Here is a 16,871-nt window from a genome sequence, read left to right as displayed (position 1 = left end):
TCCCTATTTTCATTTACCAGGCAAATATGCACATTTACAAGGCAAATATGTACGTATGTCCAGACAGCATCCCCAGGGGTTAGGATTTACACGGAAACTCGTTAAGTCAGGCGGCCCTCAATCAATAAGCTCTCCGGACGCGGACGGGGCAGAACGCACCAATGTGTAGTGCTATATATAGCTCAAGCATGTAAAAGTACATCAGATGTCACATTTCATTATAAACAAATGTACACAAATAATCTGGGAAAATTGGTTTTCATGACCTTTGGCTACATTACATGGCTCTCAAACACATGAACTAACTTTACAACAGAATTGCAGTGCTTTTTTTTTGGGTAAGAACAGACTACTCCAGATTACAAGCGAGGCAGATTGAATTTTATCAAGTATGAGAAGAATGAAATAAAAAACATGGTTAAGAGTTCATGTCTCGACTCAGGATAGACACCTGGCGAGAGGCTGTGGTAGTCATCATCTCCTGCACCTTGCAGAGTTACAAGACCCTGACCTGCCCCAATTCAGAATCGTTCAGATCAAGCACGTTCTAGCAGCTTAATGAAAAATCCTTTCACAAATTAGCAACTACCTATTGTGACTGTGCTGCTATCTTTTGTAATCACATTGGTGTAAATATCGGAACATCATAGGATGTACGGTACCGGAGGCCATTTCCAACAGTATTCAATACAGGGCAGAGCCAGCAAAATATGTTAGGCCCCACAACCTGCGAACAACCAGGAAGCAGTGGAACATTAATAGAAAGTGATGCCAACCATGGGTAAGATGAAAGCAACTAAGGTAGTATACCATAAATGTGTTACTCCATGTTCTTTTTTGTTTGATGTTTTGGGTGCTGCAAAGTGATCATTTTTATTTGATGTTATAATATTTGAAGAAGAGTTATGCATATGCTCATTATTCAATTTAATATTTACAACACTTTAAGAGTCCAAACCTCTTCCTTCATCAGTCACAAGTGGTGGTTTAGGGAACAGACAAGTTTAACGATGTGCCATGATCCTTATATTATTTGATACAAGGTTAATTCATTCCTTCTTGCTTAAATCCGGATGGGTAGGGGATGGGTAGCGCTACACTATAGATGAAGTTAGCTCCTGACAAGAGTTTCTAAGCATTCTAACAAAAATAAACAATGCAACTAACTCATATCAACTAAAGATAACATGCAAACTAACTCATCCAAACCTATGCACTATAGTATACCAGCACGGTTAATGGGGGCATAATATGCAATCCAGCACATAACAGGTTGCATGAACCATAATTGTATTAGGGGCATATTGTCTCAATTTGTTTATCCACTTAATAAGCATGCACAAATCTAAATATCAAATGCAAAAGAAAAATAAAGTATGAAATACTTGACTATTAAAATGAATGCTTGCGGCATAACATATCAAATATTGATAAAATCATTTTTCATGTTATGTCTCCATCTTGTTTCTTTCTCCTGAACAGATTGGGTTGAACATCCAAGTTATGGCTAGCAAAAGGTCAATCCCAATTTGTTGACGTCTTTAGACAGATGATAGGAAGATTGTCAATCGTCATTAACCTTATTTCTTAGTAAAATACTGGGCTATTCTCATTTTGCACTTAAAATTGAATATGTGCAACATTCATAGAACCACAGAATAGCAGTGTAAATATTTCTTACTGAAATAAGATTCTCATAGACACCAAGGTCATATGGATGATGATAGATATCTCCACCTTTTTCTGCCAACCACATTGCTCGAACTCCTTCATGGTACTGCAAGCCATTAATAACAATCTTGTCAAAACTTCTATAAACAAGAGTACTTTCCGATATAAAGAGAAAAATCTTAAGTCACAAACCTCAATTGTAGTTTTATTCTGTAATATGAGGTAAATATGCCAACCCAAGAGCACTGCCAATGCTAACGCTAATGGAGAAAGAATGACCCCACAGATAATCTGCCAATTTGATAAGTTCTTCAAAATTATTATTCAAAGGGAATTCCTGGCGATCGTTCAGATTAACATACAACAAGCTAGCAACTTCTGTAGCATTCCCAGAGTACTCACAATGGATGTTCGAGAAGAATCGCTGCCTGGCTGCTCATCTTTAGGAACACTGTGCAAAACGCTCCCTATGATCAGAATCTGATATCAAAATGAAAATTTGTAATGCACTAAGCCTCAGGAAACGTGGTTGCTAGAGTAAATCAAAGAAACTCAATTACCAATGCATAGAAGCTTGCAACCACAGCATACAATACAAAGACCAAGAAAATCTTGTAGTTCCCATGTCCAACACAGTTATTAATCCAAATGCAATGATGGTCCTGCGCATGTGAGTTAGGTGAAAATACGAAATTGGAGAGCAGGAGAGCAGTTAGAAGAATGGAATCACAGAATTAACACTAGCAGCACCATTTTTAGAACACATCTCTTGCAAACATGGCAATGGTGTGCACGTGGAGGTTTATAGTGGCAACATTTCTGGCAATATCTCGAGTCACCACCCTGCAAAAGTAGAGATGTTGTGAAACATACTAATGATAAACTACTTTTGTCAGATACAAGCAAGAGAGTCTAACACAGTGATGGGCTGGCCCATGATTTTTCCAAATTAAAAGAATGTGCTCAACTCAGCTTACCCTCTCCCTTCCTCATCTTTTCTATGACAAACTAATATGGCACTGTAGTGAGCATTCACTTTGAAGTTACTGAAGCTAGAAACGAGCAATCATCTACTACGGGTCTGTTTGGCAGAGGAGCTCTGCCATCTAGGAGAAGCTCTGCCAAATAGTTTTTACTGAGAAGTGATTCTATAAAGTGATTCTCTGAAATGAACTAAGAGGCTGGGAGTTGAAAAAAGTAGCTCCTCCTGATTACTCCACGCACACGCAGAGTCATAGAGAAACAGAGTTTATCCTAGAGAATCATAGAGAAACATTCTTAACCAGAGGATCACTTCTCTCAGAGAATCTGGAGTACGAGCTCTACCAAAAAGGCCCTAATAATCTAGAGAACAAATCAAAATCAACTTACGGGCCATTTGGATCCCTTCATTTTGGAGGAATTGAAATCTACTTGATGGATTAGGCTATTTGGCTTGGAATTTGAGATTCCACAACTTTCCAAAGTTCACATTATAAGCCTATCTCAAATTCATAGGGTGGGAGATAGAAATCGATTCTATAGATCACCATGCTATGTTTCTAATCTGCAACTTATAGCACGTTCTTCAACTCGCTTCCCTATAGTAGAAATGCAACATATAAACATCTCCCTTGCATAGCTAACAATAGTATACAAATATATTCCATATACAACCATATTAGCTTAATTAATATCTGTCTAAATTATAATTTATTAGAATGAATTAAATTCCAAGGATCCAAACGGGGCCTAGGGAAATTAAAAAATCAGACTAGATCCACTCACTTGGTATAAAGTACTGACTCAACTGTCGAATCTAAATTATCTACTTGTAACACGTCCACCTACCAATGTCCCAGCTGTTAGCTGGAAATTCTAGAGCAGAACTATTTGTACCCAAAATGGTCCAAAATTATCAACCAAGGTGCATCTGAATCTCATTTGCTCAACTTTGAATAAGTTTCCTAAGTTTCAAATGGACGGTGGCAAATTTAGAATCAAAGGTATTCACCAAAACTATCCAAAATTACTAACCAAGCCGCATCAGAATCGCATTTTCTCATCTTTGAGTAAGGTTTCCCAAGTTTGAAACGAACGATAGGAAAATTTGAAGCAACAGCCCCCACCCGCAGATCCAGAACAACACCCCAACACCTAACAGAGAACGGAGGCCCGCCCGCCGAACCCAGGCGAGCAAGGGAGCGAAAGAGAGGGGAGAAGTGGGGCAACGCCAACGCCAACGCACCTTGCGCTTGATCTCGTGGACGGTGCTCTCGGCGTCCTCGACGTCGGGCACGAAGCCCGGCGGCACCCGCCCGGGGTCCCTGCGCACGGCGACGGCGTAGGTGGCGAGGCAAGCGGCTGCTAGCGCCGTGAACGCGGCGGCGTTGGCTACCCCCGCAGCCGTGGACAGGCCCAGCCACCGCGGCACGGCCACGAACACCGTGGTGTAGTAGACGTACCCGATCGCCGCGACCACGGAGAAGATCGGCAGGGTGAGGTACCCCGGCCGGCCCCCCATCGGGTCGGCGAGGCGAGCCCTAGGACTCGGGTTCTTCCGGCCGGCGGAGGCGCATCGGGACGCGTCCGAGCGCGGGGCAAGCGGGTCGGGCGCGCACGCGGCGTGCGCCCGTTTAAGACGCTCGCGCTCCCTACTCCCTAGTCTATTCCGCGGGCGGAAGGAGCAGCGGTTGGAGCTGGGGGAGGCAGGCAGCGAGCGAGCAAAGCGTGGGAGCGGACGAGCGACCAGCCTGCCAGTGCGCGGGCTGATCTGGTCCGCCCTGGACCCTGGTGCTCGGTAGTGATTGTTGCAGCCTGCAGCAAGTCATCAACGCCAACACACCAGCCGTTGCTGTTCACACCGGGTCTCATTGTTTAGTCACGTTAATTAATAACTTAGGCCCTGTTTGGTTCCTTCACTCCCTCCTAAAATTTCTGTCACATCGAATATTTAGACACATGCATGGAGTATTAAATATAGACTAATTACGAAACTAATTACACAACTTGCGACTAATTTGCGAGACGAATCATTTAAGCCTAATTAGGCCATGATTTGACAACGTGATGCTACAGTAAACATGTGCTAATGATAGATTAATTAGGCTTAAAAAAATCGTCTCGGAAATTAGCTTCCATCTATGTAATTGGTTTTGTAATTAATCTATATTTAATGCTCCTTATTAGTATCTAAACATTCGATGTGACATAAATTTTAGGAGCGATTAAAGAACCAAACACCCCCTTAATATCGCATTGCATCACGTTATGCAACATACTTTTAAATTGGACAAATCAATGTTATTTGATGTTGTTTGGTTTTCGCTAGATAGAATGTTGTACGGTATTATGCATGTGATTGGGTTCCTATGTAAGTGGCTAAACTATGTCTTAGGTTGAAGAGCGGTTGTAGGAGCAAGGGTATACGTAGGATTTGGTCGAATAGTGGTAATGCAGACTGAGGCCCTGTTTGTTTCTCTTATAATCTGTATTTTTCAGCTTGTTTTTTCAGCTGGAACAGTGTTTTTCTCGCACAACGAATCAGCGGAAACAGTGTTGCGGCTTGTTTTTTTCAGCGAAACGAACGGAGCCTAAACTTGCTTTTTGAGAACAGTGATAGCCTACACATAGGCCTGTGCAGAGAACTAAACAGGAACGAACTGCACCGTGCGGGGATGGAGGGTGTTTGCCCCTAGATAAGGAGTTACGTAGACAACCAAACAGGCCCACTCTAAAAAGGAACTAGCAACGGCAGCAGCCGGTGAAGTAGCACATGACACCGCCCGTCATAGCGTTGGCTCTTCTTTGAATGTTTGTTCGTTTAAGACTGAAGTGATTTTGATTTGTAGGGATAACACCTCCCATAATATCATCTTTCAATCTTTTTAGGCCCCGTTTGGTAGGGCTTCTTTATCGGCTTCAGGAGACATTTGAAGCCGTTTTCTATTTTTTATTTTTGATAAAAAAAAAGACACTCAAAAGAGTGCCTTACAATTCATATATCATAAGGAAAACAAAGGCCAATACAAAAGACGGACAATAAGGCATAAAACGACCTCCTCTAAAAAATAAGAGTTCATCCAAGACCAAATTGGTGGTCTTCTTCCTTCGATCGTCCACTGCTTGTCGAAGCTTGAAGATCGCACTGAAGAGACGACAAAGAAAAGGAACACCTCCAAACACCCTCACCAAACAAGACTTTAAAGACTGCAATAGCCACTCACCGTTAACAATGCTTCACTATCAGAACAAAGTTTTGAAGATGCTAGACCTTGTTGTAAAGCTGACTAAGAGAAGAAGTCGAGATTGCCACATCGAAAGCGAACCAACTGTTTCCTCTTATAAGGACACAAAATGTCAAGATCTGAAGAAGATCAAGAGATCTGACACGCCAAACTCTCACTTGCTCTTTGCCGATGTCAGATCAAACGTCGGTGAGGTAGGGAAAGGTCGAAGAGACCTTATTTCAAAGCACCATCATCGCCACCACCTCGTCGATTACACCGTAAACCAAACCCTAGATCAACAAACTAATTGAAAACTATGAATGGAAAGGGATCATGTCCCCGCTCCTCTGTGCACCGGCAAGATCACCGGTTAGAAGAGAGGAGGGGGACCGTGACGAAGTCGTGGGAGCCTAGGAGGGTGGTGGCGGCTAGGAGGAATTGCGGATTTTGTGCTCCATTTGGAGCCGTTTTCTCCCACACTGATATAGATGGCGCTCAAGCTATGACCATTGCACACTATTTAAAGAGAAGACAATACTGTTTTAGAAAGGTATTATGTTCTAAATTAACATTAAGTCAAGATGCCCGAGTTGATCTAAGGCGCCAGTTTCAGGTACTGGTCCGGAAGGGCATGGGTTTGAATCCCATTTTTGACAACACGTTTTTATTTTTTTAAACCTTCAATAGATGATTTTGAATCCCATTTTTTACAACAATTTTTTTGAATCATGCAATAGATGATTTAAACTTGCAATAGATGATTTTGAATCCTATTCTTGACAACAATATTTTTTTTGAATCATGCAATAGATGATTTCGAATCCCATTCTTGACAACAAATAATTTTTTTTTGAAACACGCAATATGCCATTCATTTTTCGAGAGTCAATCATTAATTTCTTTTAAAACATGCAATAGATGATTCATTTTTCGAGAGTGGCGACCCCATTCTTCACAATAAATATTTTTTTCTAATTTCTTTTGAAACATGCAAGAGTCACTGTAATTTCTTTTGAAACATGCAATAAATGATTCGATTTTTGAGAGTCACGAACTCATTCTTGACAATAAATATTTTTTAATTTCTTTCCAAACATGCAATAGATGATTTATTTTTCGAGTCACTGATTAACTTCTTTGAAACAAGAAACATGAAATAGGTCATTCAATTTTTTAGAGTCACCGACACCCTTCAAAAAATACGCTGCCTTTTTCGCCAAGTAAAAAAAATCTCTTGCACTGCCATCCTTCAAAAAATATGCTGCCTCTTTTCACAAAGTAAAAATAAGATTCTATTCAAAGTTTTCATGCTAACATAGCATTTCCCATCGTTTTCAAATATTGTCAGTTTGTCACTCATGAACAGTACTTTATTGGATAAAACTCATCAGCAAACATAACTTTTTGTAGTCTTTGGGAGGTCTATATGAAAAGTTAGCATTTGTTATATTACTAGGATTACGTCCATACCTTACAACAGGAATAAAAAAAGATAATACCACGGGTTTTAAATATTGTCACTCATAAAACATAACATTTTGTAGCATTTGTGAGGGTCTATATAAAAAAATAGCATTTGCTGTATAACTAGTATTATGTCCGCGGGTTGTTAAAATAACTCAAATTTGCTAACCGAGAAAAATTCCCGAACCAACATTCCATTAAGGCTGCGTTCGTTTGGCAGGGAAAGGTGACCAGGAACCATTCCTACCAGGAATGCTAGTGTAATTTGTATAGTCAATCCTCACCAAGAACTATTCCTAGCCTGGAATGGCCATAAACGAACGAGCCCTAATGAAGAATAATTCAAACTTGTTGATCGAGAAAAATCCCTGAACGCAGACTTTATCGGCGAGGGTATGACTTCCCATGGAGCATTGCCATCAAGGTAGAATAACTCAAACTTGCTAAACGCCTAAATTCGATCCTATGAAAATCGAACCTAGAACCTGAATGTGCTGCTAAAGCATGCACTTGCAGCCACTGGACAACAAGCCCTTCAGCCAAGATAGCATTACAATAATATTGTTTTTCATTTCTTATTCATGGCTGCCAAATATTTGAAAACCGGGGAAATACAAAGTCGAGCTCTGCCTCTGCACAATATTTGCAATAGGTGCTAGGATCATAATTATCGCAGCGACAGAGCATATCATCATCATTCATCACTTGTGGTAATGAGCAGCACCAGCTTTGCTGCCGCAAACTAGTGCTGTCATGTAACGTGGATACTTGGATGGCTACGTTCACGTGTAGTATGTTCATAGCTCATACGGTTGCGTGTATAGCAACCGACTGAATTGTGGAAAACAGCTGACGTGTGAGCAGAACATTCGTCAAGGAGGGAAATATCTGCTCACCTTATCAAATACAGTAATTAATCAATATCTACTACGGACGACCATATTGAAACACCCAGGGTAGGAAGACGAATGCACTCAAACTGTAAATGGACGCCAAACAACGACCAGCACAAAAACCTACTGTAGATGAGGAACAACTTTGATCTTTGATTACACCATGTAAAAATTCACCAAACAATTGTAAAATAAAGAACAATACAATATACAGTACTTATTATGTAAAAAAGAAAGAAAGGCTAATCACTACTGTTTTTTTGGCAAATCACTACTGTATTTTACTACATCCAATGCTTTATTATTATTACGTACATGTATAAATGTAACAGTATAAACTCAATCAAATTGGTGAGCGAAGTATTTGGGCCAGAGTCCAGAGCTGTGCAAGTAATGGTTAGTGGAGCAGGAACCCGAGGACCTCCTTCACGCGGCTCTGCCAAGAAGCCGGCTTCCCGGCCGCCGCCGGCTTGGCGTTGACGATGCCGTCGTTGCCGGCGAGCACCGTGTACTTGTCCTTCCTCGTGAGGGTGGTGCACTCGAACCCGAGCGTGGCGGCGAGTATCCGCTGGACGTAGTTGGCTACGTCCACGGGGCTCTTCCCCGCCGCGCACGTCGCCTCCGCGGGGAGCTGGTTCAGGAACGTCACCTCGTACACGGGCCGCGGGTTCATGAAGAAGAAGATGGGGTCCATGGCCTTCCACCCGCGCGCCGTCGTCGGGTGGAAGAGCCCCACGCGGTAGTTCATCGCCACGGGCACGATGCTGTCGCTGAGCTCCGCGAAGAGCTTGGAGAAGCGGAGCAGGAAGGGCTCCCGGCACGTGGTGCCCTCGGGGCACACGGCCACGTCGCCCCGGGCCAGCTCCGCGCGCATGCGCGCCGCGTCCACGTCCCGGTCGCGCGTCAGGCGCACGGTCGGGATCGGGGAGAGGATCTCCGAGAGGCGGGAGATGGAGTAGGTCAAGGCGGCCACGCGGCGGCCGAGCACGGTGGCCAGCACCACGGGGTCCATGAGCGTGCGGTGCGTGCAGACGAAGAGGACCCCCGAGGGAGAGCCGCCGTCGTCCGTGGCGGCGTCGCTGACTCTGACTGGGGGAGGCGCGCGGCCGTGGATGATCACGGCGCCGCCGAAGACCGGCGCGATGTAGGGGATGGTCCTGATGGGGACCATGAGGCCGACGGCGATCCGGACGAAGGCGACCAGCACGCCGAGGGGCAGCCAGAGGAGGATGACGAGGGACATGAATGGCGTGGGCCGGCACACCAGGCGGCCGTCGTGGAAGATGACCGGCCGGAACGGTGGCGCGTTCGTCTCGTGGTCCGCGGTGAACGGTGGCCTGAGCTGCCCCTGCATGCATGAACGTATAATACATAATCATCAGATGAAATTTTACTGCTTAACATATTGCCAATTTTTTTTTTATATGCCCAACATGTTCTTGCTGGTTGTTTTTGGGAAAGAAAAGTTGCATGCTGAATTAATGCGCCGAGACTTTTGTGGCTATATCTGCTCACATGGACAGAATGTATAAAATGGTTAAGGTGATGATGTGCTGTAGTTATGGACTTATGGTTCACATTTGTCCTTATCTTATATAGGCCTCCGGACGGAGATATTCTTCAGCCATGGGCAAGAAGGTCTACTATAGGTGCATGGGTGGTAGGAAATCTGTTAGCTGCTATAGTAACGCGTTTGAAACTCTGTCCTGGAGGACTATTAGTCTACGACTACTCCCGTACTCCGCAGTACATGCCTCTTGCCCAAAGAGAGACCAAAAAAAAAAAAACGTTGGAGACAAACAAAAATAACTAGTAACGCAAAAATCATGGACAGTGATCAGTCCCGTACCTGGCAGAATGTCAAGAACGAGCGCGCCATCTCTGACCCGCCGATCCCGAGGTCCGGCCGGTCGTCGCCGGCGAACAGCGCGCGCACACGGGCGGCGACGGCCTCAAGGCCGGCGCCTTTCAGGAGCCCCGTGGATCGCCTGAGCCGGCTGTACTCGAGGTCACAGCCGACCACCGCGTGCGCGCCGAGGTGCTCCTTGGCGAACCTCTCCACCATGACGCGGGGCATCCGCGTGACGACGACGCGCTTCCCCTCGCAGCTCCCGAAGGCGGCCCACGCCGCGGGGTCGACGTCGTCGGCCATGAACTTGGGCAGCACGGCCCGGGACACGGCCTCCACCTCGGCGCGGGGCACCCCGACGGTGGCCACGAACGCGGCGGCGCGCAGCGCCAGGTCGCGCCGCCGGCCCGGACCGGCCCCCAGCTCCAGCAGCCGCAGCAGGGGCCACAGCGCCAGCAGCAGCACGAAGCGCGGCAGGCCGGACGCCTCGAACGCCACGAGCATGAAGTACGGGAACGTGTCCGCGCTCCGCAGCAGCGCGCCCTCCAGCTCGGCCACCACGGACCGGGACCGCCGCGCGCGCGGCGACGCCGCCGCCGTTGAGGACGACGTCGGCATCGTCATCAGCGTCCTCGGTCGGTGTGGTGGTGGTGTGGTCCTGATCGAAAATCGAGCTCCTCCGATCCTGGCCTACTGTGATGGTCCTGATGGATGGCGATGAGTCGAAGGATCGGAAACAAGTGCGAGTCGAGCAAAGGACGTGCACGAGGATTATATGGGAGGCAGAGGCGGTGGGCAGCGTTTGGCTTGACCTCGATCACCTAGCGTGCGCGCATGGCGCCGGTGCGGGTAAGCGGCCGTCAACCACCCCGCACCTGCGGCGGCTGCGGAGCGGTAGGATTAGCGCGGAGCCTTGCGCCGCGCCTGCTGGGTCCTCCTGGGATACGTACGTGCAGCAGAGAGCAGGGTGGCGCGCAAAATAAGCGCGGGAGATCGAGGTGATCACCTAACTCGCAACAAACAGGGGCCTGGTATTATATATATACTATAATAACAAGCCAACTGCGTGGACGAGTAAACTGATCGATCGGCTGATTGACCACGATTCCTTTTTTATTTATAATATGCCCGATTGCCCGCGCTAGCCAAGCCTGCCGCGTGCCTTCTTCGTGTGAAACGAAATGATGACATGGCTGGAGATGTCCATGGAACAGGACAGCTGCGTGGGCGAAGTCGCGAAGAAGGCGGTTGCGTGATGACTGACCGCGGCGAGGTCGACGGAATTTAAAGACGGTGATAGCCACTAACGGTGCCCGCTAGAACGTTCCCGCCAACGACGCATCCATCGCCGGGCCTTTGCGTTGCCGCGCGTTGCGCTGCTGGGTCCCGGCCGGTGGGGCAGGCTGTCGACCGCCTGTTTCCACTGTTGGCCATTTTGTTATTATTGACTTATTGCTCGCGCAACTCGATCAGCGTTTCCTCCTCTCCCAGTCTCCCCTACATAGGGGTGGACAGTTGCTTCAGCGGGGTGCTTTAGCTGGATAAGATTAAAGATAAGATATCCTGATTGGAGCCATACTCGACCATACCTCTACGGGAATTTTTCTCTGCTCATGTGTTTCCTTGTGAATTGAAAGTAATTCTTACGAAATTTCTATGAAAATCCTGTGAAATTCCTGCGTTCCAAACATTGTCCTACGCTGGTAACATTTTCGATTCATATAGGAATTGAGCTACCTCTTTTGTGATATTAATTACTGGAAACCTTCCACGATCTTTTTTTTCGTTCCGAAATCGTCAACCAAAATCATTCTCAGCCCCCAAAGGATGGTACATATGCTTCCTCAGATTACATACTACTGATAATAAATATTCATCTAGGTTTGTGCTAAGTTTCAAATTTTCTATAAAATTAGTCAGAATTATAAGTGTTTAAAACTTATGATAAAACTAAAATAGTCAGTAATTCGAGATGGAGTATTAAAGTAATGAAATAATTGCCAATATATTATGAAAGTTTTTTTTACGAACATAGTAATGTTAGTTGACCTGTTTGCTCAAGCTTTTTTTCAACCAAAAACAGCAGCTATTGCTGTAGTGCCAGCAGAAAGAAATTACAGTTACAGCTAATGCTGCTACAAATAAGCAGGCCCAATGTATTTTTTTTTAAAGCCTCTGATCTGGGTATAGCTACACACGCACGTCTCACACACACCATATGTGCACAGCTAGATCTACAACTACACGTAAATTAGAAGACTGTGTTCTTTTTAAAACCATTAGAATCATCTATGGCTTCGAAGGCGACGGACGCGTCTCAATCCATTCCCACTGTATCGTTGTCTCCTATGCTGTTCGGTGCTCGCGGGAACAACATACGAAGAACGTGGCTCATGCCGGTTTGCAGCGTGCAACACTGTTCGAAGCACGGTCGTAACCACTGTACAGGCTCCGTGACCACGTCCACACCTAGCCAGGCGGTCCGCGGCCTGACGAGCCGACGAGGGCAGACGCGCCGACGCCTATACCAGGCGCCGTGCACCCACTTGCAACAGCAACGCGCTCCTTGGGTTCACCGTGCGCTCTGGTATGAGGATGCAGTAATGGAAATGCCCTGCGCGCCTGCGCTCTCCGTCCCAGTACCGAATTTTTTACAATTTAGCTCTCTCTTTTTTTGAAAATTTCTCACAAATAGATCCCTAGTAGAAAGAATTTAGAAAATGGATCCTTAGCTCGGCGCCATTGATGATGGCGTCGAGCTCGGCGCCATCGAGTCTCTGGCGCTGGGCTCCTAGGCACGGTCAATGACCTGCTAGGGGGCTCGGCGCTAGAGTGACTGGCGTCGAGCTCGGCGTTGTAGATCTTGGCGCCGAGCTCGGCGCCAGTCACTCTGGCGCTGAGCTCGGAAATATCTACCGGGCCCGCGCCTTTCCTCTCTTCTTCTTCCTCTCACGTCCGCGCTCCCGCCGCGCCACCCCCGCCACCGCGCCCGCGCCGCCGCCCCGTGCCGAGGCCGCGCCGCCGAGCGCGCGCCGCCGCCCCGCGCCCCGCCCACGCCGCCGCCGCACCGAGGCCGCCCCCGCCCCGCATCGCGCCCCTCGCCGCACCGAGGCCGTGCCCGTGCCCCGTGCCGTGCCGAGGCCGCCCTCCCCGCCCCGTGCCGCGCCCCTCGGCGTGCTGTAGCGCTGCGCCGCCCCCCACGCCGCGCTGTCGCCCATGGTTGGCCGCCGCGCCGCGCCGCACCGCCTTCGCCGCCCTCCACCGCCGTCCGCGCCTTGCCCTCCACCGTCGGCCCGAGGCCGCACGCGTCGAGCCAGACTCGCCGCGCGTAGCCCCGGGCATCCTGCGCTCGCCGCGCGCCACCGCCGACCCGAATCTTCGGCCTGACCCACGCCCATCGTCCGCCGGCCCGGAAAGGTAAAAATTATGAATATGCAATGTACCTACTTATTTGGTATTTGTTATTTATTAGTTAATGTGATGACTCAGGTAGTTGATTTAGTTAGTGATCTAGTGAGATATATGTAGATAGATAGAAACATAGACACATAGGCACATAGATATAGTTAGATAGCTACTTAGATATGTAGTTACATTTTTGTTATCTACATATGATCTAGGTATCTAGTGAGTACACTGTAAATATATACGTAATTATTATCTTGATTACTTAGTTTGTAGTTAGAAAGTACTTGCTAGGTACTATCTATCGTCTAATTTGGACTAAAGAACATGTGTTTCGTTACTTGTTTGAATTAGATGGATAACCTAGTGACCATATATCATGGAGGTACCGTTGAAAGCGATCGCTATAGATATGTTAAGTTTCTTGACATGCAAAGCGTGCCTGTGCTATTCAATGATAGGCCTTCATTTAGTGACATGGTTGCAAGGGCTCGGGAGGAGCTGCATTGCCTTGAAGATGATGACATTGCAGTTGATGGTGTACTGCACCTAGGTTGTCCTCCGAACATCTTCAGGCAAATGATCTCAATTGGTTGTGCGGATCAGTGGGAGAACTATGTAAGATCGGCTATGAAGAGCCAGTTGCAATGTTTGGACGTGGTTGTGCGTCGGGTGTTAGTCGATCCCATCCCTCATGGGTTTACCCCAGCAATGAATCATTAGGCATACATCGACCCTCCCGTTCCAGAACCTTACCTGCCTGTGCAGATTGCACCTACAGTTCTCGATACTCAATCTGCCCCCAATGCGGTATTTGGAGATGGTTGTCAGACTCATTTTTCCATGGCAGATCCTCCTTATGAGATCCCTTTGACACAGAATCATCCGAGTAAGTGTCTTAACCACATGGTTTTTTGGGAGCTTACCCCGTTCCTTACATCTATTTCTTTCATTCTTTCCTCATTTCTGTAATGATGTTGCAGAAGACATTCCTAAAAATGTGGATGTGCCCCCTGTTGCTGCACAAGTGCACTTTGACGACGGATTCCGTGGGTCAAATAGTGTTGAAATTATGCATGATTCGGAGCCATATGAGATGGCTAGGGCTCTTGATTCTGATGATGATCGCCCTGTTGGAGAGCTGACGAAGAGTGATGTTGAGATGATGAGACGTATCTTTCCCAGCTGTCGTGATCCTAGAGTTCACGAGTTCAGCGATCTTGCTCATTCCGATCAGGCGTTAGCAAAAGAACTTGGATGATGAGCTCCTAGAAGCTCCTGAGGCCGGTCCTAACATGCTAATTGAGAATGGGAGGGTGTTCAATGACCTCTCTGCTTTGAAGAGGTGGTTGCAGGCTTTTGCAGTGATACGAAAGAGGCCTTATAGGGTATTGCATTCATATGTAGAGCGCCGTTACACAGTTGTGTGTGACAAAGAATGCTGCCCATGGAGGGTTTGTGCAAGGAAGCAATAGATAACCAGAAAATGGAAGATCACAAAAGTTGTCGAGCCACACAATTGTGCTGACCATGAGCTGACACTGAGGCATCGGCAGTTGACATCTACCCTCATTGCCAAGCGGTTGATGGGAATTTTGTAGAAAGAATCCAACATGAAGGTGAGGATAATTATCAGGACCATTGAAGCGTTGTATGGAGGATATATGATAACTTATGGTAAAGCATGGAGGGCTAAGCAGCGAGCGTGGAAGATGATATATGGAGACTAGGAGGATGGGTATAAGCAGCTGCTAGTTCTTTTCAATGCAATCAAAGCGGTGAATCCAGACATGCATTATAAGTACATCCCAAAACCTAATGCATGGAAGGATGGGAGGCAGATATTCTTCCATGCCTTCTGGTGCTTTCCTCAGTGTGTCGAGGCCTTTAGGCACTATCGTCCCGTCTTCTCCATTGATGGTACGTTCTTGATTGGCAAATACTAGGGCACACTTCTTATAGCCATATTCTGTGACGCGAACAACAAGTTGGTTCCTTTAGCATTTGCCTTGGTTGAGAAGGAGAACAATGACAGTTGGTGATGGTTCTTGAGGCTAGTCCGGATACACGTGGTTGGGCCTGGCAGGGAGGTTGGCATCATATCTGATAGGCATCAGGGCATACTTAATGTCGTGCGAGAGCAGATAGAGGGGTATGCACCGTTGCACCATCGTTGGTGTACTCGGCACCTTGCCGAGAATCTACTCCGGAAGGATGGTATCAAAGGTAACTTTGATCTGTTCCAGGAGGCTGCTCGATAGCTTGAGGACAAATACTTTAAGGAAAAGTTGGAACAGGTCATAACCGCATCAAATGCAGAAGGTAGACAATGGCTCACAGGTTTGACGAGGGATTTAGAGAAATGGACGAGAGCTCACGACGCCGGTGGCTGGAGGTATGAGTTTTAGTGCAGCAACATGACAGAGTCATTCAATAAGTTGCTATTGGGGATATGTGGTATGCCCGTGAATGCAATCGTTCAATTCACCTTCTATAAGCTTGTTGCCTGGTTCAACGATAGACACGCCCATGCATTGCAGTTGCGGAGTGATAGAGAGATATGGGCTCCAAAACCAAAGGCACACCTAGAGAAGGCAAGAGAAAGGGCTAGCACATATGAGGTTGCATGCTTTGACCATGCCACAGGGACTTATCAAGTAGAGCATAGGGGTGGTACAACATCCGATGGCGAGGTCTGAGAGTCGAGGATACATGTGGTTGCCCTCCAAGATTTCAAGTACACTTGTAGTAAACCAAGGCAATACCACTTTGTATGTTCTTATTTGGTTGCAGTAGCTAGGCATCGCAACTATAATATCGAGAGGAGGATACCTCTTGAGTTCAGTGTTGACATGCTTGTGAACACATGGAGCCCCCGCTTCATGCCTTTTTGGGACCCTAGAGAGTGGCCTCCATATGATGGGCCGAAGTACATTGCGGATCCAACTTACCGTTGGAACAAGCGTGGATCAAGGCAGAGGACGAGGCACAGGATAGTTATGGATCAGATACCCGGAAGAACTAGGCGTGGGAGAGGAACTCCATTTGTTACTAATCCCGACCAGTACGAGTGTGGCAAGTGCGGTAGACTTGGCCACAACTCACGAAGTTGCCGTTGGCAGATTAGTGAGGTAGGACTATTGGTTTATATTATTATTTTATATTGGTCGTATTTATATATTTAATTATGCATTTCTCAATTTATGCTTGTATTTGTGTCAATTACTTATACATTTCTAAGTTCATGTTTTATTGTATATTGGAATTCTAATTCATTCACTTTTTGTAGGATGGAGCAATTCCACCTGCTCGACCCGACGTACGAGGCGACCCACCGAGGACGTCTCATTGTGCTGGGGCAGGTAATAATCTATAAGTTTT

General features: G+C 46.7%; 2 protein-coding genes across 2 annotated transcripts; both read right to left on the bottom strand.

The window, feature by feature from the left end:
- Positions 1-191: 191 nt before the first annotated feature.
- Positions 192-4,415, bottom strand: LOC136516588 (probable protein S-acyltransferase 16). The gene is made up of 8 exons (XM_066510025.1): positions 3,899-4,415; positions 2,422-2,514; positions 2,232-2,333; positions 2,074-2,151; positions 1,864-1,962; positions 1,682-1,777; positions 590-727; positions 192-511 (listed from the first exon to the last, which is right to left on the bottom strand). The coding sequence occupies exons 1-7, from the start codon at positions 4,172-4,174 to the stop codon at positions 620-622; spliced, it is 852 nt and encodes a 283-aa protein (XP_066366122.1). The 5' UTR covers positions 4,175-4,415; the 3' UTR covers positions 192-511; positions 590-619.
- A 3,915-nt stretch (positions 4,416-8,330) lies between these two features.
- Positions 8,331-11,182, bottom strand: LOC136517067 (glycerol-3-phosphate acyltransferase 5-like). Its single transcript, XM_066510580.1, has 2 exons — positions 10,086-11,182; positions 8,331-9,584 (listed from the first exon to the last, which is right to left on the bottom strand). Exons 1-2 carry the CDS (start codon positions 10,707-10,709, stop codon positions 8,634-8,636), a joined length of 1,575 nt encoding a protein of 524 aa, XP_066366677.1. The 5' UTR covers positions 10,710-11,182; the 3' UTR covers positions 8,331-8,633.
- Between the last annotated feature and the right edge of the window lie 5,689 nt (positions 11,183-16,871).

Source organism: Miscanthus floridulus, chromosome 17 (genome assembly GCF_019320115.1).
Source record: "Miscanthus floridulus cultivar M001 chromosome 17, ASM1932011v1, whole genome shotgun sequence".
NCBI lineage: Eukaryota > Viridiplantae > Streptophyta > Magnoliopsida > Poales > Poaceae > Miscanthus > Miscanthus floridulus.
This window is presented reverse-complemented; position numbering and strand designations above follow the sequence as displayed.

What these genes read in the sequence shown, in the direction of transcription:
- LOC136516588 (XM_066510025.1), bottom strand. Translation starts at nt 4,174, where the DNA reads ATGGGGGGCCGGCCGGGGTACCTCACCCTGCCGATCTTCTCCGTGGTC. An exon ending in TCCACGAGATCAAGCGCAAG is followed by an intron (nt 2,515 to 3,898) that starts GTGCGTTGGCGT and finishes CTACTTTTGCAG; the next exon opens with GGTGGTGACTCGAGATATTG. An exon ending in AGAATAAAACTACAATTGAG is followed by an intron (nt 1,778 to 1,863) that starts GTTTGTGACTTA and finishes AATGGCTTGCAG; the next exon opens with TACCATGAAGGAGTTCGAGC.
- LOC136517067 (XM_066510580.1), bottom strand. Translation starts at nt 10,709, where the DNA reads ATGACGATGCCGACGTCGTCCTCAACGGCGGCGGCGTCGCCGCGCGCG. An exon ending in CGTTCTTGACATTCTGCCAG is followed by an intron (nt 9,585 to 10,085) that starts GTACGGGACTGA and finishes TCATGCATGCAG; the next exon opens with GGGCAGCTCAGGCCACCGTT.